The sequence below is a fragment of the Phacochoerus africanus genome, chromosome 2, assembly GCF_016906955.1.
Source record: "Phacochoerus africanus isolate WHEZ1 chromosome 2, ROS_Pafr_v1, whole genome shotgun sequence".
In the NCBI taxonomy this organism is placed as follows: domain Eukaryota; kingdom Metazoa; phylum Chordata; class Mammalia; order Artiodactyla; family Suidae; genus Phacochoerus; species Phacochoerus africanus.
Window position 1 is genome coordinate 109,391,195 of NC_062545.1, and position 27,968 is coordinate 109,419,162.

At 47.3% G+C, this 27,968-nt stretch overlaps 2 protein-coding genes and 1 pseudogene across 4 annotated transcripts in view; 2 read left to right on the plus strand and 1 right to left on the minus strand.

Moving 5' to 3' along the window:
* Positions 1-247: 247 nt before the first annotated feature.
* OAZ2 (ornithine decarboxylase antizyme 2) lies at positions 248-6,468 on the plus strand. The gene is given in 6 exon segments (XM_047765833.1): positions 248-2,482; positions 2,653-2,728; positions 2,730-2,810; positions 3,907-4,082; positions 4,885-4,970; positions 5,215-6,468. Coding segments are annotated over 6 exon segments (735 nt in total). The 5' UTR covers positions 248-2,297; the 3' UTR covers positions 5,346-6,468.
* A 1,204-nt stretch (positions 6,469-7,672) lies between these two features.
* ZNF609 (zinc finger protein 609) overlaps positions 7,673-27,968 on the minus strand; it is a 243,930-nt gene continuing 223,634 nt past the window's right edge. For 2 of the 3 annotated variants that reach the window (XM_047765803.1, XM_047765785.1), the window contains 7 exons: positions 20,632-20,719; positions 17,037-19,377; positions 15,629-15,995; positions 13,546-13,721; positions 13,083-13,299; positions 12,359-12,437; positions 7,673-12,052 (listed from right to left, as the gene is read on the minus strand). In XM_047765803.1, coding sequence (XP_047621759.1) covers positions 12,364-12,437; positions 13,083-13,299; positions 13,546-13,721; positions 15,629-15,995; positions 17,037-19,377; positions 20,632-20,719 — 3,263 coding nt within the window. In that variant the 3' untranslated portion in view covers positions 7,673-12,052; positions 12,359-12,363. The remainder of the gene's footprint in view (positions 12,053-12,358; positions 12,438-13,082; positions 13,300-13,545; positions 13,722-15,628; positions 15,996-17,036; positions 19,378-20,631; positions 20,720-27,968) is intronic. The other variant, XM_047765795.1, reaches the window with a different exon arrangement.
* On the plus strand, positions 21,597-21,838 carry LOC125118943 (40S ribosomal protein S27-like; annotated as a pseudogene).

Genomic DNA, 27,968 nt, shown 5'->3' on the forward strand with positions numbered 1-27,968 from the left:
AGGTCTATTATGATGGACAATGAAAATAACTATTGATTGTGATCTACTCTCCACTAAGCTTATCCCAAACCCCAGCTGTTTCTCTTGGGGAAATGGAACTGGTTCCAGGGTGGGGACCTGAAACACCCTTCCACCCCTACTCACACACTTGCTTTCTCTACAGACCTTGTGGGGGAGGAGTTTCCAGGATCCCTGTGTGAGTGATTTGGGAAGTAAGTGATTTGTTACCATGGAATAGACTTCTTAAACATTTTATGTGAAAGAGGAGTGAGATCATGACATGATAAATATCAAGAGCTTGTAGATTAGTGCTGGACACAGCAGGTCCTGGGGATTATTTCTGGATCTAAAAAAAGAGAAACGCCACCTTTTTCTGATCTTTTCAGTGGGCTGGCCCCATTACTTCTGCCAAAATGAATTCAGAATCAAGATGGTATTTGGAATGCAGGTTAGGGTTTGAATTTAGCTCTCTCATCTACAGACCATTAAGGAATAATTTCTCTGAAAGTGAGTTAGCACCAGAATTCTAGAACTGATGTGGTGCTTATTACCCAGGCAGTTCTCCTGGTGTACAAGGCTGCATCTCACATGTCAACTGCAGAGGTTTGCCCACTCTTTGGGTAGCTCCACTGACCAATACAAACAAGGCAGCTCTCTCCAGCGGCCCAGCCTTCCTGGTGCTCCTGTAGGAACCTCAGCAGAAGCCCGAAGGTGGTAACTAGGGAGTGGGAAGGGGGCCATCTCATGAGGGATGTTTGTGTGCCTTTGCTTGGGAAACCTCCATCCTTCTTTTTTTCCGGCCTGGTCATTATTATTGTATGCCTTTACACACTGGAAAGGGGTGATTTTAGCAGCTCATTGTTCGAAATAGAAAATAAGTCCTATTCTGAAACAGTAGCATAGTCCTCTGTCATGCCCTTTCTGCTGATAGCTGTAGGTGAGGGGAGATGAGGAAGCCCTGAGGCTTTGCAGAGGAGGCATGAGGTGGTGTAGGTGGTTAACTCCCAGGTGTTGATGCTGCTCTGGGCCCACTGGCACTGCCCTGGGAACTTCATTTTCCAGTGAAATTTCCAAGTGTAATTGCAGGTGTCTATTTGAAATTCTTGAGAGAACAGAAGAGCTGAGCTAGAGCAGTGATGGGTTTGGCCTTAGGTCTCAGCTGGGATGCTTGTCTAGTTCTCTTGGCACTGAGGGGTCTGAGTGAGGTGCGCCTCTAGTTTTTTCATACCATTGCCGTGTTAGGTGTGAGTTCAGTTCTATCGCTCTGAGACTAGGTGTAGAACCCAAATCTGCTACCCCGTGCCATCGAAAGCAAAGGACAGTGTATAGAGTGGTGCCTCACATCATTTTACAGATGGTTTTCACGGGGACAGAATGGTCTTGATTTATGGCATTTGCTGGTTTCTGTGGTTTAAATACACCCCCTGTGGCTGATTTAAGTTACCAACATGTATCACTAGTTGCAACTATAGTTGGAGAGAGATTGGGTGAGCTGGCCCCAGCAGCCCATGGCCACACCCTCCCGTGTAAGTTCCCCTCTGAGTTCCAGCTGCCCTGTGGCTAGGTGCTGGGGCACTGGGGCCAGGCCTGGTGCTGAGTCATGGTGTTAAATGCACAGACTGGCTTCCTCTTTTCCTTGTTTCACTTGCCCTGGGCCTGTGGAGTGAGCTACAGCTCAGCTTAAAGAGCCAGTAAATTGGATTCATAGAAGGCATGGAGCAGATTTGGAGTCCCATTGGTCCCACCTGGAAAATCATGGTGGTCCAGAAGGGACACACCTGGAGGTGACAGGCGCTCCTTTAGAAGCCCTTCACCCTCTGATCCATTTGATAATTGGCTTCTTTACCCAGGTCCCAGCAGGTGTACCTCCCCTCAGCAACCCCCACGCCTGCAATATACACACACTTGAGTGTCCATTCTGATCACATCACATCAGTATTACCAGAACCCCCACACCCGGGTCAGTTCCAGCAAAGGGTAACTCTGCATTTGGTGGCATGCCAGGGACAAACTCAGATACCATACCACACTGTATACTGTAGTGTACCTCCTCTCTGGGAGCCAAATCCCTGGATTTGATTCAGTCTTGACCCTAAAGGGATTTGGGTAAGTGACTTCTTGTCTAGTTCCATTGTTCAGATTGAGGAGGCCATCATTGGAAAAGTGGCCTCAGGAGTTCTTCAGGGACACGATACCCACTCCATGTGACTTCCTGAGGCCCATATGCCTCTCCAGTCTAAAGTGATTGTGTAGGGTTTGTCACTCTGCCACGTGGGTTGTTGAGACACGGTTGGGGTATGGAAAAGAGGGGCCTAGTGGGGGTATGGAGCTGTGGGCCTAGTAGGCAGGCTAGTGTCTGGTTTTTTCCAAGGTCTGTGGGTGGCACAGAGATTTGTTGGCTGTTTGACAGGGGCTCCTCTGGTCGGACCATCCAGCTCAACTCCCCGATCCCTTGTGGGACTCTTCGTGCCTCTGCAGGATGGTGGGTTTCCTGCCCTTTGGGAGAGTCGTTCTAAGAGCTGCAACCCAAAGGCCTGGGGCAGGTGTTGAGGCAGCACTTGCTTAGCGAGAGCCGGGGGCGGGGGGCGGGGGGGTGCCGAGTTAAATGTTTAATTAAGGCTTTGTGTTTACTGTCTCACTTGTCTCTTGCAGTAGTATCTTGCCTTTGAGTAACTGTCCCCAGCTCCAGTGCTGCAGGCACATTGTTCCGGGGCCTCTGTGGTGCTCCTGATGCCCCTCACCCACTGTCGAAGATCCCCGGTGGGCGAGGGGGCGGCAGGGATCCTTCTGTCTCAGCTCTAATATATAAGGTAAGGAGGACTTTGGGGTGGAGGGTTTGGAGCAGCGCCTTCTCTGACACTGCTGGGTGTCTGCTTGCGGGCAGTGGTCACTTTCCTTAATCTTCGGAGTCTCAGGCCAGGCCAGGCCAATAAGGGGGACTGGGAAGGACTTGCAGCTGAGGCTGCTGTGAGGCTTTAGGGAGTACAGGGAGGATCATCAGCACCAAGCAAACACCGTGCCATCCTCTCAGCTTTGGTCAGCACTGAGTGGGAGGGGGAACAGTAAGAGAAGGCTGAGTGGAGGCATGCAGGAGCTCTCGCTGGTGCTACTCCTCCATTCCTCTTGAGAAATACCAAGGGCCAGAAGGAATTTTCCCATTGTCCTCTTGGCATTCTGACTTCTGTCCCTGACCAGACTGGGGGATGGAATAGTCTGGGGTGGGTGGTAAGGAGAGGGATCCTTGCGTCTCAGTCCCCCGTCACCTTGGCTGCCTTTAAATCTTCTGTAAGCCTAGACGTTGGCTTAGGTTCTAAGACTCGCATTGAAGGGTAGCAGGGCAGCCGAGTCTTGGGCTCTTGAGACTGTGTCCTGGTCTTTTGCACCAGTTTGGGTTGACCTGTGTCCCAGCCGAGCCCTCATGTACACCCTCATTTGTTCCTGAGATTTCTCTTTGAGAGGTGGAAAGGAAAGAGCATAGGGTTTGGAGGGTAAGTATGGGCTTTTAGTCAGGGAGACCTGATTTGAATCTCAGCTCTGCCATTTTCTCACTGTGGAGCCTTGGGTCAGTTGTTTAATTGTTCTGGGCCCCTGGTATCTTGGGTTTAAATCGAGGATACTGATGCCTACCTCAAGTGCTTGCAGTGGTGACTGAAAAATGAAACAATACCTTGCTTGCGCAGTTCGTGGCATGTGGTGGACTCTTGGTAAATACTTCCCTTCCTATCATGCTAGCTTTTAGGCCAATGAATGGCTCCATTTTACCAGCATCTACATTTTCAGCATGCCCTCTATCCCATGCTACCCCGAGGTTGGCCCAAGAGGACTCTCAGCACCACCCAGCTTAGGGAGCCTCTGATGTGGCCAGAAGCAGTAGTGACCTGGTCCTCTGACCTGATATCCTCCCAGGACGAGAAGCTCACTGTGACCCAGGACCTCCCTGTGAACGATGGAAAACCTCACATCGTCCACTTCCAGTATGAGGTCACCGAGGTGAAGGTCTCTTCCTGGGATGCAGTCCTGTCCAGCCAGAGCCTGTTTGTAGAAATCCCAGATGGATTATTAGCTGATGGGAGCAAAGAAGGGTAAGGAGCACATGTTGGGAAGGGCCGGCAGTCTGCTCTAGAGAAAGGTGTATGCTTACTGGGGACAGCAGATGGGTAGGGAGTCTGCCTTCTCCCCTAGCTCTAGGCTGCCCAGGTATATAGGATTCTGTAACAGGTTATTTTTAGCCAGTAAAACAGGCTTGTTATAATGAAAGCAGATCATCATCACATTAACCATATTCCCGTCATTGAATCACCGCATGGTTCAGTCTTCCCAGTGGACATCAGACCCTCCTTGAGCCACCATTACAGTGGTGCACTTGGAAGGTGAGGAGCTCAGAGATACAGTGGGATCTCATTGGATTGGGCAAGGCCTTCCAAGCCCCCAGGTGTGTAAGAAACAGTCCCGAGAATGGAGTTCCTTTGAACGGCTCCGCCCTCTTGAGGAAATCCTTTTAGGCAGTGTTGGGGCCCAGAGTCCTCTCAGCAACAGATGTTATCATCACACTTAGCAGCTTTGGAGGACCCCTCAGAAACTGAGTTCTATTCCTATAGGTCCCATCCTTTCTTGTAGAACTGCATTAGTTAAGTTGGTTAGTGATAATTTTAGAGGGAGAACCTTTACTCCAGGAAGAGATGATTCAGTAACATTTTTCTTAGGGATTGTGGCTTAACTTTTTTCTGAACTCAGGGCTCCTGAGTTCTTCTACTCCCCAAAGCTTTCCTGTTCACAGTGCCGGGTGTAAGCCTCAGAAAAGCCTTGTTGGGGGGTGGGGTTTGGGGGCTGGAGCAAAACTTTAGAGCGGCAATGGGCCTGAATTGTTTGCTTTGCTTCCTGCAGATTGTTAGCACTGCTAGAGTTTGCTGAAGAGAAGATGAAAGTGAACTATGTCTTCGTCTGCTTCAGGAAGGGCCGGGAAGACAGAGGTGAGTGGATGGCAGAGCAGCTTGAGACCTGCTGCCTAGGCTGGGGAGAGGAAAAGGGGGCTCTCGAGAGCAAGGCTCCTGAGCTTGGCCTACACACCCTGGGAAGTCATGGGGTTGGGAGTCTAAATTTAGTAGAGGTCTAGTGCTTATTTATTCCATCTTTGTTTTTTGAGTTTTCCCTTGATTTGACCCTACCTGTGTTGTTTCTTATCAGAACCCTTTTTTATACTCTTCTCTTCTACAGCTCCACTCCTGAAGACCTTCAGCTTCTTGGGCTTTGAGATTGTGCGTCCAGGTCATCCCTGTGTTCCCTCTCGGCCAGATGTGATGTTCATGGTTTACCCCCTGGACCAGAACTTGTCTGATGAGGACTAATGGTCATAGAGGATGCTTTGCCCAAGAGCCGCAGTGGGGGAAGCGGGGAAGTTAGGCAGCCCTGGGACAGAGGAGGGGGCTCCTTGCTGTCTAGGGAAGGACGCTGAGGGGCCCAGGGTGAGGGTTGCCTATTGTGTTCTCAGAGTTGACTCGTTGAAATTGTTTTCCATAAAGAACAGTATAAACATATTATTCACATGTAATCACCAATAGTAAATGAAGATGTTTATGAACTGGCATTAGAAGCTTTTTAAACTGCGCTGTGTGACGTGCTCTGTCTAGCCTAGGGGAGGACATTGCCTAGAGGGGGCGGGACTGTCTGGGTCCAGGGGCAAGGCGTGGAGGGCTGGTGGGACAGCACTGTCAGGCTCAGGTGCCCCTGCTGTTGGGTTTTTTTTTTTTTTTTTGGTTTTTAAGCTTGTGTATTTTCTTTCCTTGCTTCCTGTCACCTTGGGATCTCCTGAGTATAGGCTTTTCAGCCCCTGGGCAGTGTCCTTGCATTGTTTTTTGACACTCCACCTGGGCTTCTCTCTGTGCTTTTGTGTCTGGCCTGGAGAAAGCAGGTCTGACCCCTCTTATAGCTTAGTGTTATTCTGGCATTTGGTTAAGCTGGCTTAATCTGTTTAATGTTATCAGTGCATTTAAAATAGGGGCATTGAAGTTCACTCCCACCACCAGGGCTTTTTTGGGGGTGCCTGGGCCTTAAAAACACTAGCCCAACTCCAGTTCTCAGATTGCTGCCTGGAGTTCTTGCTCTTGGCTGCAGGCCCAGGCCCCAAGGTGCCTCCTTCCTAGGGTCACAAAGAGCAGAGAGGAAGAGGAATAGCAACTCAGGGCCTGGAGGTTGTGGGGGAATCTATTCTTAGGGACTGGATGCCTCTGCTTATCTAGTGCTCACTGCCCCTGTCCCTCCCTAAGAGGCTCTGAGTAGTGCCAGAGACCCGGCTCCACAGGGCTTAGGTGTGGGACTGAGCGTGTAGAAGTGACTTGCCCTCTGCTTTTCACTGAACAGCTTGCTCTAAGGGGGGAGGAAGAGGAGAGATCTAGAGTGGGCGCAGGGGGGTGGGGGTGTCAGGGAGGCAAGTGTGTTGTGTTACTGTGTCAATAAACTGATTTAAAGTTGTGGTTGGTCTGTTCTTTTGAGTCTAGAGCCCAACCTAGAAGGGGTGTGATTGATATATGCTTCTCAGGAAAGAAGCATCTGTGCATCAGGACAGATGAACGGCCAAGGTTCTGGGGGCCACGTTACACCGCAGAGCATGGGGTTGCTAGGGGTCTGGGACAGAGTGCCACAGCCCCCTGGAGACAGGTATGTACACATGGCTTCATCCAGCATACAGTCTATATATACCAGGATCCAAGCCATTCTTAGGTTTTTTGTATAGCAGGCTGGGTCCTAAAACTGGGTCTTGGTGTTCACGTGGAGCTGCCAGACATTCCCATTCCTGGAGGGGTTTGAAGGAAGCGAAATGCACCTTCCCTAGAAAGATAGTTTTCTCCTTTTGGAGGGGGCTAGAATACTCTTTACCTGTGATCTCTTTTTAATTTCTCAAGGGTTTACTAGTACTTTTTTCCTTTTGCTTCCATTTTCCTAAATGAGGTTCTGGGCACATTCTTCCACCTCCTACAGCTTTAGAGCTATTAACTTACTGTTGCGCTGTGGCTGTCCTTAGTTTTCTCTGAGCCTTTTGCTCATTTTCACACTGTTCTGTGTGGTGCTTACTTGTGTTTTCACATTAACCTAGGACTCCACCTGGTATTTATTAAAAGAAGTGAGTTCAGCACCTTCACCTCAACGGTAGAGTCTGGGCCTAGAGACATTGATCTGAAATAAGGGCTTAAAAGATTTCGTCCACTGGGCAGATAACCCCTAGAGGCAGCATAAAGTCTGTGAGTGAAAAATGGTCATTACAGTAAGTTATTTACAACAGAGATCTATGTGAATGCTGACAAGGGCCACGTTAAAATATAAGCAGTTTAGGATTCAAATGTTAAATTCAAACTCAAGGAATGTAGACAGGGATAAAGAACCAAGAAAAACAAAGCTAGCAGGCTTTGAAACATGCCTGAGATTCTGCTGCCACCTGCTGGTGGATCCTCTTAAATACAGCCGGGGTTCTTTAGAAAGGCTGAATGGGAAACCCAGGCACCCAGCTAATATTTCAAAAAGAAAAAAAAAAAAAATCTTCTGCTAGATAAGACAGGAAAGCAATACAGCACCCAAAATTTGCACTCCAATTAAAAAAGCAACGTAGAAGGTGAAGTATTTTGGGAGTGGGAGGGTGGAACAGGATGGGGAGATATGTGAAAGGCAAATTAAGTCTAAATTTAAGAACAGGGACATTAAAAACTTTATTCAATAAATACAACAAATAATTTAAAAATATACTTCAATTCCAAAGCCAATTAAGAAAAGGAAGTAGAGAGAAAGGGGAAAAAAGGGGGAAGGAAATTAGAGGAAAGGGAGAAAGTTCAAGAGGTGGAACAATGGTTTAGTCGGGCTGTGTTTCAGAATGTACCACCCTTTGAAATTCTGATCAAATGCTCTTGACCCATAAACCCTTAGCCCTTGTTCTGATGGGGTAGCCATGAGTCCACCAGCCAGGAATATTCTCTGGGCTCTGGATCAGAGCTAGTCTGGGGGCTGGCATTTGGGGGAGTTTTGGGGGCTAGTTTCCCACTCATTCCTAAAAACCATCCGTTCTAACTCCCAGGCGGATTGAAGTAGTGCAAACTCTTAGGCAGAAAGCTCCCAGCTGCATAGTTTCACAGGTAGTGTCCAAAGCCAGGGCCTCTGGGAGACAGGTCCCAGAGTACCCAGGGGTCGAAAGCCACTTCGGTGAATGGGATCTAAGAGGGAAGACGGGAGAGGCCAGGGCACAGGATAAAGCTCCTGAGTAAGCCCATGGCCAGGCTGGAAAACGCTGCAGGGCAGGTAGTCTGGACACTGGATTCAACAGCTTGCCATCAGCCAGGGGAGGTGGAGCTGAGGATGAATATGGAGCAGGACCAGGAAGATCAGGAAAGCTGAGGGAGAATGGAGAAGTGGGGAGGGAAGAGGAGGCGGCTCAGCAGCAAACTCCAGGAGAAATAACCAGCAGCCCTCACAGATTTGTGATTGTCTCTTAAAAAGATTTATTTTCTCTTCTTGCCTGAATGTACAAAGGCAAAAAGAGTACAGTTTGTATATATATATATTTATATATATATATAAAAAAACAAGGAACTTGGTAATGTACACTTTACAGAAGGGAAGAATCAGGAAGACTGAAATTAAATCCAACAGAGCAACGCCAATGGAACAAAAGCTATGAACAGCAACACTGCCCCTCCAGCCCGGGCCTCCAGCTCGCCCCAACCTGCTCCCAATGGGGGGCTGAGCACCAAGGCAAGCGGGTGGGCTGGGGCAGGAGGGGCTGGGGACGGGGCCTGGGAGGGGCTCAATCCCAGGAGGGGCCCATGGCAGAGGATCATCAGAAAGCTTCCTGGGAGGCCCTAATAGTAAAACAAATAACAAAGGCCCAGAATTATGGGGCCAGCTAGCTGCTCGGTTGAATCTTGGGGGCATCAGAGTAGACACTGAGATGGTGAAAGGGTGTACGGGATAATAAGTGGTGTGGGTGACCTCGAAGCCTGTAGGCAATAGCTCTCTAGCCCTTCGTTAGTCTTAACCCTCCCACTCCTGCAACTAGGCCCCCCAACCCCCACCGTGGAGCCTGGAAAGAAGAGGTTCAAGAAGGATCATTTCATTTCATGGGTTGCCCCCTTAACCCTTCTGCATGTGGTCCTTTGACCTTGAGACATGTGGAGAGAGAGGGTGAGGTCAGAGAAGGAGATATCATACATGTATACATACATGTACAGGCAGGGAAAGAGGACAAAGGGAACTGGCACACCTTAAACGAGGAAGAAGCAGATGTGAATCCTAAAGAGCAGCTCTCCAAGCCTTGGCTGTCCCACTTGGGGACGAGGCTGCTTCTTTCTAGCTCCTCTGTGAGGGCCTGGACGAGCAATGTCTGTCAAGAGAACTGAGCAGGGGTGGCTCAGAGAGAGCCTTGGTGTGGTGGTCGTGGCCCTTAGCAGCCTTCTCTGGGGTGAAGTGGGAATCCTTGAGGGCCTCATCCCTATGACCAGGGCACCGGTGCCACAGATGCCCCAGCCGTGTTCCTCCTCCCCACGTACAGAGACCTAGAGGTGGGTAACACTCGGCACTCATCAAGGAGCTCTCCTTGATCCATCACTGCTGCTGTTTCGTGTTACTTCGGGGAGGGAGGACTGGACCTGGCAAGGATCAGGGACCAGGAGGATCAGGAAAGGGCAGTGCCATTCTGCCACTGTTGCTTTCACCTGCTCTTCTGGGCAGCTCAGCTCCTGCTTTTCAAGGGAGACTTGGATATAAGGATCAAAGAACCAAATGTTTTTCAAAGGAAAATAGGAAAAAAAGAAAAAGCAGTTTCCTTCTGCAGAACCCAAGGGTCCCGCTAATACAGAAATTCCTCTTCTCTGTTACAGAACAAAGTGGAAAGGGCGGGAAAGCGGGGCCATGCCTGCCCAACAGAAAAGAAAATTACTCCAAACAGTTTCTTCACAATATGTACAGAGCACGCTGTAAGCCAGCGCCACAGATACAAAACACACAACGATATTTAAAAGCAAACAGGAACAGAGATGAGCCCTTGGCTGCACCCCACAGAAGCCTGGGAGGGCACAGTCAGGCTGAAATTCAGAGCCATCCTTCCAGGGGGGTGACTTGGGTAAGGTGGGGTTAGGGTGTCCACACCAACTGCTTCCATGGGTTAAGGGGACGTCATTGCTCAGGGGACTGCTTGCTGGGGCAGCAGGAGGCAGAAGGCATGATGGGGTGGGAGGGGCTGCCTGGGGCCTGCTAAGAGGTCTAAAACTGGGTTGTGGGGAGGGCTCAAAAGCCAACTTGAACAAAAACAAGGACGTGGAAACCTAGAGAAAAGGTCTGCAGGTCAGAGGGGCTCCCCTTGGGCAAGAGACCCCAAGCCTCTCTAGAGCAGGGCCCTGGGGTGCTTGGAAAGCAGCCTCTCCTGGGCATTGTGCTTACTGTCCTCCATCTCCATGCCCCAGACTGTCAGAGCCAAGTCCCTGCTCTTAAACGGTCCCTTTTGGCACTCTGGTCACAAACACCCGTCTCTAACCTAGGTTGGTGTCTGTCTGCATCTCAATCCAGAAGGTCAAGGAAAGACAGAAGAGGAGAAGGAGGACAAAGGGGATGGTACCTCAAAAACAAATTAAGAGCTAAAGCTCCCCATACTTTGGGGAAGAAGTGACTCTAATAAAGCAACAAATCACTGCCACTTTCCCAGTACAAAGAGCATAAAGCTGGACTGGGAGAGCGTTTCTAAGGAGAGTGGAGAAACGTCTCTGCCTCAAAGCACAGCTCCTCTGAGTACCCTCTGGGGCTCCGAGGAGTAATGGCTTGCATGTGTTACTCCAGAATCTAAGGAACACATCACCTCCCACGGTCAGTGGCCCCTAAAACAAAAATGTGTGTTACAAAGAAACACAGCTTCTCTTGGCACACACAGGGGTATAGACTGAGCTATATGAAGTCATGTAGTTGTGTACAGTTAACTGGGCAGTACAGCTTTGTGGCCCTATGTGAGGAGGACACGCAGATGACTGCTTGGGCAGGACATCTCTAAGGAGGGCTGGGTGCTCCCAGGGCCTGCCTCCTGGCTTGCTCTCAGGTGACAGGGAGGCAGATCCAAAGCCCCCTGCCCCCTGTGTGTGGGGGGGACTATTTTACCTGCCTGAGTCTTAAAAAGCCAAGCAGCGGAAAAGAAGAGGAGACATCAGCGTGGAGATCCCGTAGGAAAGGCACCAAGGGATCAGGAGAGAAAGAAGAAGAGGGCAAGGAATGGGGCTAAGCAGCAGCAGGACTTCGTGGGGATGCAGCTTCTAGTTCACAGACTCCCTTCGTACTCCAGCTCCAGCTCTCGCCTGATACCCCTGGGGAGCCCTGTGCTGGTGTTGGGGCCCCAGCCCTCTGCCTAACAGCCCGAGGCCATGGTGGGCCAGATGCCTTAGTCTCCCTTTTCAGGCTGGGCTCTGAGCGTTTACATGTGCTCACATGAGTGGGGAGAAGTTTTCATGTTTGAAGACCTCTTTTTCACAACTGCAGAGAAAACATCCCCCAGTTTCTTTCCTGAGATTCTAATTCCTCCACTTGCTACCAGTTCCCAGGGCCCAAACTGCTGGGGAGATGCAGGGTCTGGCGATGGTGGTAATGATGGTGAGGGGTATGGCTGCTGTGCTGTCTTCAGACCTTACCCAGTGCTTGGGATCCCTCCCTGGGCAGGGGCGGGGGGCGGATGCAGGGTTACTGCTCTGGCAGCTGACCAGGGGCTGGGGGAACAGAGTAGTGACTTCTCTGGGCTGAGGCCATGTTCCCCTGGTTGCTCCCAGTGCCTTCATCTCCACAGAGGCCACAGCAGTCATGACCGTGGCCAAGAGAATAAATATTTTTGCTAAGTACCAGCTCTCCAGCTCCTGAGGGAGGGTCAGGGAGTCCAGGGGTCTCGTGGAGGCGAGATAGCCAAGGGTCTGCCTTCAGTCATGGTGGGAACGGCAAACAGGATGATCAACACCATTTAACTGATGTCTATATGGCACCTCCAGCACCTCCTTGGGTGAGCCAGTCCGGGCCCGTGAAGCTGACTATCCGGGCACTTGGTGTTCTGCAAGGGAAACATGGACAGATAACCAGGCCCTCAGCCTGTAGTAAAACAACCACAAGGTGGAGCTCCAAGAAAATGAACTGTGGGGCAGGGCCAGTCCTGGTCTCCAGAGGAGACAGAAGCCTTCCACAGCTCCTCTCAGGGGCACTGGGCTTCAGGGGAGACCTGCACAAGAAGCTTGGCCAGGGTTCCACCATTTTCAGACCACTGAGCTCACAGAGCTATCCCTCACCGAGGGGTTCTGTGATCCAGGTAGCAACTTAACTCTGCTCTCTACATGTTGCCCCAAATTAAAAAGTTACTTACCATTCTCACCTCCGGGGGGGTGGGTAGAGTGAAGGGGTTGAGCCTTGCTGGCTGGCAACAATGGCTGTAGAGGAAAGCCCTGAGTGAGAAGGAGGATGTGTTAGTGGAGCGCTCCCAGAACCCTCCCCTTAAGCGTCCTCCCTTCTTGCCAGCTGGGTGGGTATTGGGTGTGTGGGGGGGTAGTTTCTCCTTAAATTCCTAGCCCCAGTGAGTTCTGGGGTGCTGACAGAAGAAAATCTGATACTTCGTCAGATATAGTGGCTGGGAATAGATAACGAGGCTCTATTTTTCAGTTGCTTGTTACTCTTTGGCTGTGAGAATACTTGCTCCTTACTCTGAATATCAAAGCCAATTTTCTGGAGGTATTGAGAATCCCCAAGCTCCAAAGGAGGAAATAAATGTCATGATTATTTTATTGATTGTCTGCAGGAGGCTAGGATTCTGGACAGATTAGAAGCTCAAAGGAAAAACAGGGGGGAAGATTCTTACCAGGGGCCCCCTGCTGTGGGCAATACTACTGGGATGCAGGAGAAAAAATAGGAGGTGAGAAGTTCTCTTGGGGCTCAGCAAGTTAATCAGTATCTGGCATTGTCAATGCAGTGGCTTAGCTTGCTGCTGTGGTGTGGGTTCAATCCCTGGTCTGGGAACTTCCACATGCAATAGGTGTGGCCCAAAGAAGGAAAAAAAAAAAAAAAAAAAAGGAAGCTGGGGAAATGAGGCTTACCTGCTGCATAGGGTAAGTTGTACTGTGCTGGGAGCAATGAGTACCCCAGGTGGTGGTGGTGGTGGTGTGTGGACATTAGGCGCTGAGAAGGCGAGGTGCGGGGCCGGTCAACACTCCTTTCACCCCCGCCTGCTCCCCCGACGCTGCTACAGCTGCCACCACCCCCAACCACCCCACAGCCTCCCCGATCTCTCTCCTGAGAATTTTTATCACTTATCTGGAAAGGAAAGCAGACACAATAGCACTGCTGTGAGACACACGCATGAAAGCAAGATGCCCAGAGCCCACATCACGACTCTAAAAATGTAGGACACCTAAGAATCAAGGAGGTGCCTGGGGGAGCTAATGTCAAGTCAGCCAAACCGCACTGTGGTCAGGACCTGAATCTGCCCACCTTCTCCCAGACCCTGGATCTGGCCTTATTGGTCTTTGACAACAGCCAGTGTCACTGCACCTCCCTTACCGTAGGCGACTTGCTCTTGTAATGACTGGCATGCTGCTGCAAGATGTCCAGGGCTTTGGACTCTGAGCTGGATTTACAACTGACACTGGGGCTGGAGCGTGCTTTGTCAGCATCTTCACCCCCTGAGACTTTGCTGCCATATGGGGAGAAAGAATAGCTGGAAGGCAGGTAGGAACCTAGGGAAGAGAAATAAAGCAGTCAAAGAGATGGACAAGGCAGAAGAAACTGCTTCAGTGAACCTGGTTGGGGGCATCAGCTTTTGTAGGCACAGGCTGAGCTATATTGTACCATGTGTCTGCAGGCTGAGACTCTTAGTGTGTCCTTCCTCCACTGAGCTCTAGAGGTAAACAGCTAAGGGGTATTAGAAATGTGGCCCTCAGTTTCTGGGGAATCAACTTCCTCAGAGCCCTAATCTCAGATTCATCTTGGAGAAGTGATACAGACATAGAATTTGAAAGATCACTGGATTTGGAGGCAGATGTTTTGGGGCTCAAATCCTACATCTGAGAATTGCCAGTTGGATAGCCCTGAACAAATTAGCAATTTTTTGAGCTTCAGTTTCTCTTTTCTCTTTTTTTTTTTTTTTTTTGCTTTTTAGGGCCACACCCACAGCATATGGAGGTTCCCAGGCTAGGGGCTGAATCGGAGCTGTCGCCACCGGCCTATGCCACAGCCACAGCAACTTGGGATCCAAGCCGAGTCTGTGACCTACACCGAAGCTCACAGCAACGCTGGATCCTTAACCCACTGAGTGAGGCCAGGGATTGAACCTGCAACCTCATGGTTCCTAGTAGGGTTCATTTCCAGTGTACCACAATGGGAACTCTGAGCCTCAGTTTCTTGCCCATCGACATGAAGATACTGGAGTTCCCATTGTGGCTCAGCTCATGAACTGGACTAGTATTCATGAGGATGGGGCTTCAATCCCTGGCCTTGCTCAGTTATGTTGTGTCAGTCACAGATGCGGCTCAGATCTGGCATTGCTATGGCTGTGGTATAGGTCGCCAGGTGCAGCTCCGATTCGACCCCTAGCCTGGGAACTTGCATATGCCACGGGTGTGGCCCTAAAAAGAGAAAACAAACAAACAAAAAGAAGATTCCAATACTTACTTTACAGGGTGATAGAGTTAAATAATGTACATAAATCCCCTAGTCCATGCCTGGCCCATAGCTCGTACTCATCAAATGGAACTACTGTCTTTATATAGGAATGGGGTGACAAGAGAAAGCAATACTACAGGATGAGACAATTTCTTATCTCCGTGTGTAAAGCTTACATGTCCTATTTAGAAGTTGCCTTATAATGTCAATATTAAGACTGTTTCAGCTGCTTTCCTGTAAGGAAAGAAAGAAGGGCTCTTGCATCCCACATGGCTCTTTAGGAAAGAGATCAGTGAATAGAGGTGAATAAGAATTTTCTTCCAACGAGTTACAAAACACTTAAATTCCTACTTGGTGTCCCTCTCCCCAGGAATTCATGGATGCCCGTATAAAGAGTTTGTCTTTCCCCAACTGAACCTCTTCTAGCTGGACTTGCCCCCAATTTATCTTCAAACTGCTCTTCCCCTCACCAACTGCCTCCTGACCTTATAGCTAAACACGATCTTGTAAATTAATATATGCACTGTCCTCATTTGAATTTTATTTGTTCCAGGTGTCTCTCTTGCTGCAATTAAGTTGTAAGGTCCTTAAGGGGATTGGACTAGTCTTCCCTATTTCTTTTGTATTCCCTACAGTGCTTATTAGCACATTGCAAAATATGTATTTAAGAAATCCCAGCTGAGGGAAGATGGCACTGGTAGAAAGGACATTTTGCCTTTATTTATCCATGAAAATTGACTGTACAGTCAACCCTGTAGCTGGTGCAAGGGAGGGAGAAGTTTTCCCTTAGACTGTAATGAGGGGATCATTCAAGGGACTCCAGGTTAGTGGGACCACGTCACAGAGCGTCACATTCAAAGAAGGGCTGTCATCTACCTGAGCCTCAATAAACCTTAGAGCTGAGTAAGAAAACTATGGATTCTAAATTTGTTCTATTTCCCTTCCTAATTAATGGAACAGCAGCTGGAAACAGGTGCCGTACCTGGGTAGTTCTGCATCATCACAGCAGGCATGCCTCGGTAGCTGGGGTGGTTGGGGTCGTAGGACTGGCCGTAGGAGTAGCCGTGCATGTAGGGGATGTAGGACTGGTGCTGGGTGAGGGGGGAGGACACAGGCACGTGGACACTTGGTCGGGGCTCCTTGCTCCCGAGACGGGACTCCTCAGATGTGGGCAGCTTGCAGTCACTACTTGTGCTTTCCTTCCCATCCTCCTTGGGAACAGAGTCCTTACTCCGACTCCTTTCTTCCTTCAATTTGCGGTCCCGCTCCTCTTTCCACCGCTCATCCTCTGACTTGATGTCCGAGTACTTGGCAGGATAAACATATGTCCACATCCGGGGTTCTGCTTCCTACAACAATCACAGAAAGGGCTTGGAGTGTTGCACAGTTGAGAGAGATTTCAAGCCCACGGTCCCAGGAGAAACACCAAAGCAGATAATACTAGACACCTGGGGCACAGCAGGCTCTCGGCCTCTAATGAACTTCATTTACAAGCAACTCTGGTCCCTCCTGGTTAAATGTCTGCCTCCCCTCCACCCACCACCCACCCACCCACAAAAGGAAGTAAGATGTGGGGACAGAAAGGGGAAATCCACCAGTGGGTCTTCTCTAGGAGAGAACAAGCATTCTGGGGAAATAACTCCTTGACTAGAAGAAGCCGCTCTCTTTCCAAGGGTATTTAGGTTGTTGCACTTCTTGAGAACAAGCTTAGGGGTAGAGCTGGAGGTGCTGCCCAGCTCAGAGGAGGCTGGTCTGTGGCACAAAGAAGGAAAGGGAGACTTTCTAAGTCTCATGCATGGAGCAAAACCTAAGACCAAGTTCTAATTCTAACTCTGCCTATAAAATCTTTTTGAGAGTAACTCAGTCTGACTAGAGTAGCCTACTCTAAATAATTGAGAAGTCACCATTAACTCATTCCATAGGAACAAAACAGTGCACGAAATACTGGACTAGGCATCACTAGCTACCTGGGTCTAGTTCTGGCTCTGCTTGTGGTATCTCAAATAACTTCAGACAAATCAAGCTAACTTACCTGGGCTCTTGTCAAATGGGAAAAACACCTTTTACTGGTATAAACAGTGCTTTTTAAAAAAAAACATTAAGGAGTTCCTGATGTGGCACAGTGGATTAAGGATCCATCATTGCTGCAGCTGTGATGTAGATTGCAGCTGTGGCTCAGATTTGATCCCTGGCCTGGGAACTTCATGGGTGCGGACCAAAAAGCCCCCCAAAACAAAAACATTAAAATGATTTACAAAGGTAAAGATTCCCTAAAATTATAGAGCTCTCCTACTAATCTGTATGTTGTTGATTCCCCTACATAAGCACAATCTTGATTTGTGGGGAAGAGAGAAAGGCAAACAGTATTTCCTTCCAAAACAGTTAGTTACCTGTCGGTACCAGAGTATTGGGTCCACCTCTGCCTGTCGGCCACACTCAGGACCTGCCTTGGCCTCAGAGGCCTCCTTGCCTAGGTGGCTGGCCTCACTCAGCTTCACTTTAAGTCCTTCTGGGGCCTGGCTGGGGAGTTTGGAAGAGTCGTCTAGCTTGGGAATAATGACTGATTTGGCAGGGTCAGCCCCTGGCTCCTTGGCCTTGCCGGGTCCTGACTTCACCAGGTCTGTCAGGCTGGGGGCCTTGGTGAGAGTTGGGGGGATCGACGGCTTTTGCTTCCATTCTTCCTTGAGAGCTGCCTCCCGCTCTTTAAGGCCCATCTCTGCCTTCTTGTCCAGTCCCCGCTGCTGCTGCTCCAAGCTCTGCCGTTTCTGCTGCTCTTCATACTGTTGCCGGTAAGCTGTGTTCGAGCTCAGCAGATGGGTGTGGTAGCTCTGGTCGCTGTAGCCGTAGGGGGGCACGTAGGCATACTGGTTGTAGTACAGGGACTGCATGTACATGTTGGGACGTTGCTGGATGACGGAGGGTTGCTGAGTGGAACTGCTCAGCTCTGGTTTCTTTTCCTCACAGGCGTCGTTCTTCACTTTCCCCTCCATGCTCTCGGGCTCCTCATCCTTTTTTGCCTTCAGGGCCTGGCTCTCCACTCCAGCCTGGCTGCTGGGGTTCAGAGCCCCTGGGCTGGATTGTGCATAATTTGGAGAATAGTAACTCTCAAAGCCTTGGTAATATGGTGAGTCTTTGCTCTGCGGCTGGGGAGGGAAAAGAGTTTTCTTAGCTCCTTCCTTAACCATCTGTTCAGGGTCCTTTGATTTGACACTGTCCACTTTGCCCTCCCCATCCTCCCCAGCATCAGAGATGTCGGAGTAAGCGGGGCTATTGGTTTTGACTGAGCTGGCTTCGGCTCCATTCTGGGTCACTACATGTAAGGGAGTCATGGGCTGGGTGGGGGTAGTGCTGTCTAGGCGGCTACTGCCTCCAATTGATGGGCTGGGAGCATTGTCCGTGAAGCTGTAGATCTTGTCAGCTTCGGCCTTGATGCTAGCCAGGCGGCTCTGGTGGGGGTCTGAGGAGCCATTTAGAAGCCCCTCCATCTTCACCCCATCTCCTGATGATTCCCTGAATGGGCTTTTGCCTTCTTCTGCTCGACATGCCTTCCCGGGGGTCAGGGGACTTTCAAGTTCCTTTGAAGACTCCTTCTTTTTTTTGTCTTTCTTTTTCTTGTCCTTGGCCGGAGTCAAGGCAGGGTTGACTGTGAAAGGTTCTCCCATCACAGTGGGCTTGGGCTGAATGGGCTTGAGTTGGGGGCTGTTGGGCATGGCCTGGACCACCGTGGTGGTCAAGCCTGAGGAGGAGCCTGGGCTTGCTGCTGTGAAGGTGGCCGTCTGGAAGGTATAAATTTGCTGTGGGGGGATGGCAGGGGCAATGGGCCGGGCTGACTTTAAACTTTTGGAAGGAATCTTTTCGGGTTTCAAACTAGAGGGTTTTTTACACTTTTCTTTTTCCATACACTTCCTTTCCAAAGAATCAAAGGCATCATTGCTTGTTTCATCCATTACTGAGGGTCCATCATCAGAACCATCATTGGATAAGGCCCCGAGATCTGTGTCCCCGTCCCCACTCAACTTTTTCTTACAGAGGCCTTTTGTGCTGAATTTGCTGGAAGGAGAAGGGCTGTGAGGCTCTACGAGCCGAACTTTGGGGGTAGCTGAGCGGGCAGGGGACAAGGAACCTTTTTGTGAGACAGATGCACCATTGCAGCTCCCGAGGTCTGTGTGGAGGGTGGGCTCCTCTCCATACTCACTGTCCCCATCTGCTTCAGGCTTGCTGTCATCATCTGTATGGGCATGAGCTTGGTGGTACTTAAGTCCATTGATGTGCTTGTACTTTTTGTTGCAGTTTGGGTGGGGACAGTCAATCAGGACTGGAGAGGGACAATTTCTGTCCAGAACAGTGGGTTCCACCTTGGTCCCAGGTGGGGGGCCAGTGGCTGAGCCCATGGAATTCGTGCGCACACGCTTGCTCCCTTTGGAGTCCTCCGAGCTAGAATTCAGTTCCATGTCTGAAAGGGGCTTGTTTTTCCGCTTATTAGCTGAGGAAGGGCTGGCCTTGACATCCTCAGAGGTGCTACTAGCAGGTGGGCGATGTTCTGAAGAATTCTGGCTGCCCCGTCGGCCTTTGCTATTGGCTCCTGCACGGGTTTTGCTGCTACTACTGGTCCCTTTGTTGTCAGAGGCTGCAGCTGTCTCGTTGACAGGTGTGTTACTGTTGGGACGCATGCGTTTGCCTCTACCCCGACCATTGCGCATTTCCAAGTCACTGGTGGGAGAGTCACAGAACCTTGGCAAAGAACAAACACAACAGGATATTATTAAGAAAACAAGATCTCTTCAAGCCAGTTCATCTGTAGCTTTCAGAAGAACTGTCCAGATGGTAACTCTCATTTTCACTGAATAGGATTTGTTAAAGGAACTTTGGAAAGCATGGTAACTACATTAACTGGTGAGCTCCTAGGATGTTATCTGCATGCTACCTATAAATTATTCCCAAAGATTTCCTCCAACCCTGGCAAACTGGAAATTAATACTAGGAATAAGCTATATCAGTCTTAGGGCCAAATGTAACTTGAAAAGGTCCTTGCAAAACCCAGAGCTGTCTAGTGGGGTTTATAAAACTGAAAATGTTCTTGAGTTTAAATTTCTAAGAGATAGCTACTATCAAAAAACATCACCAGAGTTCCCGTTGTGGCTCAGTGGTAACGAAACCAGCTAGTATCCGCAAGGGATGCAGGTGTGATCCCTGGTCTGGCTCAGTAGGTTAAGGATCTGGCTTGCTGCAAGCTGAGGCATAGGTCACAGATGCAGCTCGGATCCCAAGTTGAAGTGGCTATGATATAAGCAGGCAGCTGCAGCTCCAGTTCGACCCCTAGCCTGGGAACTTTCATGTGCCGCAGATGCAGCCCTAAAAAAAGCAGAGACAAAAACAAAACATCACCAATGAATGCTTGTTCACCCACAGTCGGATTCTGGCCTTGGTCTCAATGTGAGTATAGGCAGAAGCCAGAATTCAGTAATTCCAGACGAAGGCTTAGATAGGATCTTCTCACCATTGCTACTCAACCCATTAATACCTAATTCATTTATTCTTCTTGAATGCCAGATGAATATAATGCCTTCCCTTGTCTCTATACCATAACTTCCTTTAAAAGCTGGGTATCTTTTATTTATTTATTTATTTATGTCTTTTTGCCTTTTCTAGGGCCACTCTCACGGCACACGGAGGTTCCCAGTCTTATCAGAGCTGTAGCCGCCGGCCTATACCACAGCCACAGCCACAGCAATGTGGGATCTGAGCTGCATCTGTGACCTACACCACAGCTCACGGCAATGCCAGATCCTTAACCCATGGAGGCCAGGGATCAAACCTGCAACCTCATGGTTCCTAGTCAGATTCGTTAACCACTGAGCCATGACGGAAACTCCCAAAGCTGGATATCTTTTAAAGACTGTCCAACTCTAGCAGGATAAAGGTATAAGGGATTACTGATTAGGGTGGTTCAGACTAACATAAACTAAAAAGCTGCAGAGTGCTTACCTGGGGGGTGCCCAGTCATGCCGTGTGCAGTCCAGAAGTGTACCTACATAAGTCTTGTTCCTCCATGTTACATTCACCACCAACATCCCTGGAAGACAAGAAAGCTCAGATATACACAAGAGAAATGCTGTTGGCCACTGAGAAGAGTGTTATCTGGGTGAGGAGCATTCTTGCTCCAGTAGGAGGGCTTAGGGGGTGCTTTGGTTCCCAGTGCTCTTAACGGGATCAGGCTGGAACAGTTCCTTGGGACATTTCCTGAAACAGTTGCTAGGACCCCTTACGATGGGCAATAGTTGCAAAGATTCTATGGTCCAGTTAAGGCACGTTTTCTTTTTCTTTCTTCGCTGTCCTGCAGCATATGGAGTTCCTGGGCCAGGGATCAGATACAAGCAGTAGCTGTGACCTCAGTTGTAGCTGCAGCAAAGCTGGATACTTAACCCGCTATGCCAGGCAGGGGATTAAACCTGTGTGCCAGTGCTCCCAAGGTGCCGCTGATCCCAATGTGCCACAGCGGGAACTCTTAGGCACATTTTCTTAACTTTTTAAGGGTCCCACGTGTGGCATGTGGCTATTTCTGGGCTAGGGGTTGAATGAGAGCTGCAGCTGCCTACCTATGCCACAGCCAAAGCAACACTGGATCCAAGCTGCTTCTGCAACCTACAGCACAGCTTTTGGCAACACTGGATCCTTAATCCACTGAGCGAGGCCAGGGATTGAACCTGCATCCTCATAGATGCTAGTCGGGTTCTTACACTGAGCCACAATGGGAACTCTGGCATATTCTTAACTTAAAAAAAGAATTGTTCAGTATTTCAAACACACTAAAAAAAGTACAAAGGATAACAACAAAAATACACGTACCCAGCTTAATGGGTTTATAAGATTTTGTGCTATACATCCATTACATTTCTTTTTTAAAGAATAAAACAGCTTTCCAGTGGTGACACTCTCTCTATGGGAACATACCCCTTGCAAAAGATCTTCATCCCTCCCCAGCAGAGGAGAAGAGGAAACACAAGAAGTGCCTGGTACAGAGCCCCAATTCCTATTTCATGGAAGTGAAATGCCCAGGATGCTATAAAATCACCACCATCTTTAGCCATACACAAGTGGTTTTATGTGCTGGCTGCTCTACTGTCCTTTACCAGCCTACAGGAGGAAAGGCAAGGCTTACAGAGGCTGCTCCTTCTGATGGAAGCAGCACTAAAAGCACCCTGAATCCAGATGAACAGGAAACCATCCCGTTAAAGACATTTTGGTTTAAAAAAAAAAAAAAGAATAAAACATCATAGCTGAAATGCATTATTTACTGTATTTTCAAACTTTCCATTGATAAAATCCCGCTGGGTATGTAACTTATCTTTCTCACTTAACATTATAAATTTGAGATTTATCTATACTGACATAAAAAGCTTAACCCATTTATTTCAACTATGCTCACATATGTCACTGCATGATTTGACCCCAATCTATACATACTGTTGAGAGAAATTTAGATGGTTTGCACATTTTCACTTTTAAATGACATCACAATGAACATTCCTGACATGTTCATTTTATTTAAAGATGCTTCTGAATAGATAATATAGTCACACTCCAAAATGTAAAAAGTAGCAAAAAACCTCAAACAAACCCCAACATAAAATTAAGTATCCCGGAGTTCCCATCGCAGCTCATCGGAAGCAAATCTGACTAGCATCTATGAGGACGCAGGTTCCATCCCTGGCCTCATTCAGTGGGTCAAGGATCCGGCATTTTGGTATAGGTCACAGATGTGGCTTAGATCTGGCATTGCTGTGGCTGTGGTGCTGGCTGGCAGTTATAGCTCTGACTTGACCCCTAGCCTGGGAACCTCCCTATGCCTTGGGTGTGGCCCTAAAAAGCAAAAAATAAAAATTAAAAATGAAATAAAGTATCCCCCCTGTCACTCTTCTTCAGCCTTTCAGGTCCCCCACTCAGAAACATCCATGGATATCCATGTATTCCTCCAGAGATATTTTACACATTTACAAGCAAATACGTTTATACACTCTTCCTCAAAGGGTAACAATATATACCAATGTTCTGCACATTTCCCATGTAACCATGTATTTTGGATCATTCCTGTATGAGTACACAGGAACTACTTCATTCTTTTCAATGACTGCATTTGAATGATTTCAAACCATACCATCATTTATTTATGCAGTCCCCTATTAATGGACATTTAGGTTGCTTTACTCTTCTGCTATTAAAAATAACACTGAATGAATAACCTTGTACACATGTTTTAACTTACATACATGAATGTGTCTGTAAGATAAATTCCTGGGGAGTTCCCATCATGGCACAGTGGTTAACGAATCCGACTAGGAACCATGAGGTTGCGGGTTCCATCCCTGCCCTTGCTCAGTGGGTTAATGATCCGGCATTGCCGTGAGCTGTGGTGTAGGTCGCAGACGCAGCTCGGATCCCGTGTTGCTGTGGCTCTGGCATAGGCTGGTGGCTACAGCTCCCATTCAACCCCTAGCCTGGGAACCTCCATATGCCGCAAGAGCAGCCCAAGAAATGGCAAAAAGACCAAAAAAAAAAAAAAAAGATAAATTCCTATAAGTAAATTTGCTAGTCACAGAGCATCTGTATTTGGATTTTTCATAAATACTGCCAAACTGCCCTCAAGGAGGATGTACTGACTTACACACCCACCAGTAATGCATGAGAACACCTGCAGTGCTTTATGTAGTTTTAATGTCATGTTTCTTATTTTGAGTTTGTATATCATTTCACTACAAGATACCATTATGAGACATCTGTATTTCTTTTCAAGTGAACTATCTGTTCATATCCTTTGCTCATTTTCCTACTGTATTATAGTCTTTTTCTTTCTCGTGACTCTTACGTTTTTTTTGGCTATACCCATGGCATATGTAAATTCCTGGGCCAGGGATCGAATCCAAGTCACAGTTGTGACCTATGCCACAGTCACGACAACTCTGGCTCCTTAACCCACTGCATCACAGTGGGAACTCCAAAGTTTTTACATTTTTAGTGGCAGGAAAAAATGAAAAGGAGATAGTATTTTATGACATGTAAAATTATATGAAATTCAAATATTGCTTCAGAAATAAAGTTTTAGGAGTTTGCATCATGGCTCAATGGTTATGAACCCGACTAGTATCCATGAGGATGTGGGTTCAATCCCTGGCATCGCTCAGTGGGTTTAGGATTCAGTGTTGCCGTGAGCTGTGGTGTAGGTCCCAGACGTGGCTCGGATCTGACGTTGCTGCGGCTGTGGCATAGGACAGCAGCTGTAGCTCCGATTGGACCTCTAGCCTGGGAACTTACATATGCCGCAGGAGCGGCCCTAGAGAAGGCAAAAAGACAAAAAACAAAACAAAACAAAACAAAAAGAAAACCTTTATAGTTATAATTTATATACAACCAAATTAATGCATTTTAAAATACATATAGTTTGATGAATGTGATTAATATATATAGTTGTATAATCACAAGCAAGTTATAGAACACTTCCATTATTCAAAAAGTACTCAGCCCCTGTGCAGTCAATCTTATTTCACCATCTCCAACCCCAGACAATGACTAAACTGGTTTATGCCTCTATAGCTTTGCTTTCTCTAGAATTTCATATACTTTTACTTTTTTGCCTTTTAGGGCCGCACCTGCAACATATGGAGGTTCCCAGGATAGGGGTGTAATGGAAGCTACAGTTGCCGGCCTACACCACAGCCACAGCTACAGCAATGCCAGATCCAAGCCGCATCTGTGATCTACACCACAGCTCACGTCAACGCCGGATCCTAAACCCACTGAGCAAGGCCAGAGATCGAACCTGCAACTTCATGGTTCCTAGTGGGATTGTTTCTGCTGCACCACGACGAGAACTCCAAGAATTTCCTATACATTTAGTCAGACAGCATGTAGCCTATATCTAGCTTCTTTCACTTAGCATAATACTTCTGTGATTCACCATGTAGTTGCATGTATCAGTAGTTCATTTCTTTTTGTTCAATTAACTTTTTCTATTTATGAACTCTATTTTCAGTACCTAGTTACCAGGAACTCATCTCTAAGGTACCATTCTCTGGTCTCATATCTGGAGGTCAGCAGGCCTTCAGTTTCAGCCTCACTCAGTGACTTACATCTCTTCTATTTTGGGTTCATGGAGATGGTTATTTTGTTTTTGAGCCCAAAGATGTTCTTTTATTTCTATTTCATATATTTTACTTCTGGCTTTGTGTTCAGAACAGAAGGAATGTGTCAAAAGTTTGAATATGGTAGTGACCTATATGGGAAAAGAATCTGAAAAGAAATGGATGTATATGTATATATTACTGATTCATGTTGCTGTACACCTGAAACTAACATAATACTGTAAGTCAACTATACTCCAATAAAATTTTATTTAAAAAAAGTTTTAATACACTAGTTCATCTTGATTTGAAGTTCCCAGGCATATTTTCTATGTAATTTATCTAGAGAATAAGTCTGGAGACTCTAGAATTAGTCTTTTGTTTTCTTTAGTCATATACTAATAAAATGCTGTTTGATTAAGCACTCCCAGGGCCTCTCTGTAATAACTCACCTATATTCATTGTCTTCTCTGATGTAGAATGCTGTCTAAAGATCACTGAACTTGGAGTCAGAAAACCTTAGTCCACATCCTTGCTCTGTATTAGTATAACCTTGGACATGTCACTTAACCACTATGAATCTCATATTTTTAATTAATACTAGAGGAAGGAAACAGAAATAATTAAATTTGATGATTTAACCCAAGCAGGCTTTCAGTAAATCAGTTCAAAGGGAGTAGTTAGACAAAACCACAGGGTATCAGGACTTGAGCCCTGAACTCTTGGGCCTGGCCTTTAACAGACCCAATTTAGCCCCTCTTCCCCTTGAAATCAGATTTTAGGATGCTCTATCATAAGACCAGATCAGACAAAGGAGCTGGGGGGCAGGGGGAGGGAGAGGATTATCTTAGAAAGCCTCAATCTAATGAAATTAAAGCAAGAAAGAACTTTAGTTTAGTCAAATGGATTTTTTTTTTAAGTTTATGGAGGCGTAGTTGATTTAAAATGTGTTAGATTCAGGTATACGACATGGTGATCATATATATTATACATACATATAATCTTTTTTCAGATTCTCTTCCATTATAGGTTTTTACAAGATATTGAATATATATTAATTCCCTGTGCTATACAGTAGGTCCTTGTTGGTTATCTATTTTATATATATAGTGTGTCAATGTTAATCCCAAACTCCTAATTTACCCCTCCCTCCCCCTTTCCCCTTCAGTGACCATGTTTGTTTTCTTTGTTTGGGAGTCTCTCTCTGTTTTATAAATAAGTTCATGTGTTTTTTTGTTTGTTTTTTTGCTGCAACTGCAGCATTTGGAAGTTCCTGGGCCAGCAATCGAACCTGTGTCACAGCAGTGACCTAAACCACAGCAGTGACAATGCTGGATCCTTAACTGCTAGGCCACCAGGGAACTCCAGCGCTCGTATCTTTAAGGCATTACACAGCAATCTCTTAATGGATTCTTATTCTTTTCATACAATTTCCTTAAAATGTCCCTTTATCTTCACCTTAGATAAAAAATACATAAAGGATTACAGGTGGGCATCCAGAAGGAAAAAGGATAGGATTCCTATCCCCTTTTAGGGCCCTGGCATTTTAAGGGAAATGGCAAACCTACTAATAAAGCAACTGGGCTAGGAGTTCCCGTCATGGCTCAGTGGTTCCTAGTCGAATCTGACCAGGAACCATGAGGTTGCGGGTTCAATCCCTGGCCTTGCTCAGTGGGTTAAGGATCCGGCGTTGCCGTGAGCTGTGGTGTAGGTTGCAGACACAGCTAGGATCCCACGTGGCTGTGGTTGTGGCATAGGCCAGCGGCTACAGTTCGGATTAGACCCCTAGCCTGGGAACCTCCATATGCAGAGGAAACAGCCCTAGAAAAGGCAAAACAACAACAACAACAACAACAAAAACAAAACAACAAACAAGAAAGCAACTGGGCTAAATTCTCTCTGGCTATTAACAGAGTTAATTCAAATGGATGTCTCCTCCCAGTGATGGGCTGCACTGATCACTGCATAACCAATTTGAATATGAACACAGTAAGACTCAGAGGTAGGCACCTTATTAACAAGGGCAGATAAGCACAGCTCTATATAGAGAGCAGATATACAATCAGAAGAAGAATATCATTCCTACTTTTGAAACAGCTGGGTAGGAACACATGTTTATAAATCTGTCTCCTTCTTCTGGTATAATCTGCAAACCTTAGCAATAATGAATGAGCTGAAAAGACAAGTCAGACAGAGTGCTGGAAAAGGGAGAGGGGAAGAGGAGAAATTCTAATAATGGAATAACAAAATGGAGGCTTGTTTAAATGTCAAAGCAAACAGTTGTCTGAAGTGTAACTTTCTTCCTACAAGGTTCTGAGTTGAAACAGCTGGGAGAATGCGAGGCCAGGAAGGAAAAAGCAGAAAATAACACTTAACAGACCTAGTTTCTCTAGTAGGGGCTAGCTTTAGGGCAGCACGTAGGCTGAAGAGAAAGAAAAAAACAAAACAAAACAAAACTGGTTTTCATTTTTAAAAACTTCCTATTTTGAATAAGTATTCACAAAATAAGGAAAGGCTTGGCATGTTTGAAGTTAATAATAATGCTTTATTAGCATTAAAAGTACTAGTCAAAGTAGTGCTTAGTGTTTCTCTAGGTGGTTATTTTCATACTTAGGAAGAGCCTCACAGACATCATCTCATTAAACATAATTAAGTTTCAGAGTGCTGAGTATCCCCCCACCTTTTCTTTGGCTGCACCCTCAGGATGCAGGTGTTCCCAGGCCAGGGATCAAACCTGAGCCACAGCAGTGACAACACCAGGTTCTCAACCCACCAAGCCACCAGGAAACTCTTGAGTATTCTCCCTTCTTGAAGGTGATCAACACTGGAGCAACATAAAGGGGAAATGACTTAGGTATGAGGAAGTAGTCAAGTTCTCCCAGGTCTCAGGAAGAGTGCAATATTGTCAGGACAAAACGCAATCCCAAAGTAGCACTACTTGGTTTCAGAGGACAATTCAAAACATTTTTGTGGTCAAGACTGATCTAAGCACAATAGTGGAAAGAGTAAAATTTACCTCCAGAGCCCTCACTTCTACCATTTCTACATACTTTTACCAGTTAGTACAAACTCTCTCTCAGGGATCAGGTTAAGCTGACCACTCTCCTTGAAACAACTTCCTCCCAGCCTGTGACGGAACCTGTGCCAAAGCAGCAACTTGAGCCACAGCAGTGATGACACCAGATCCTTAATCCACTGAGCCACTCA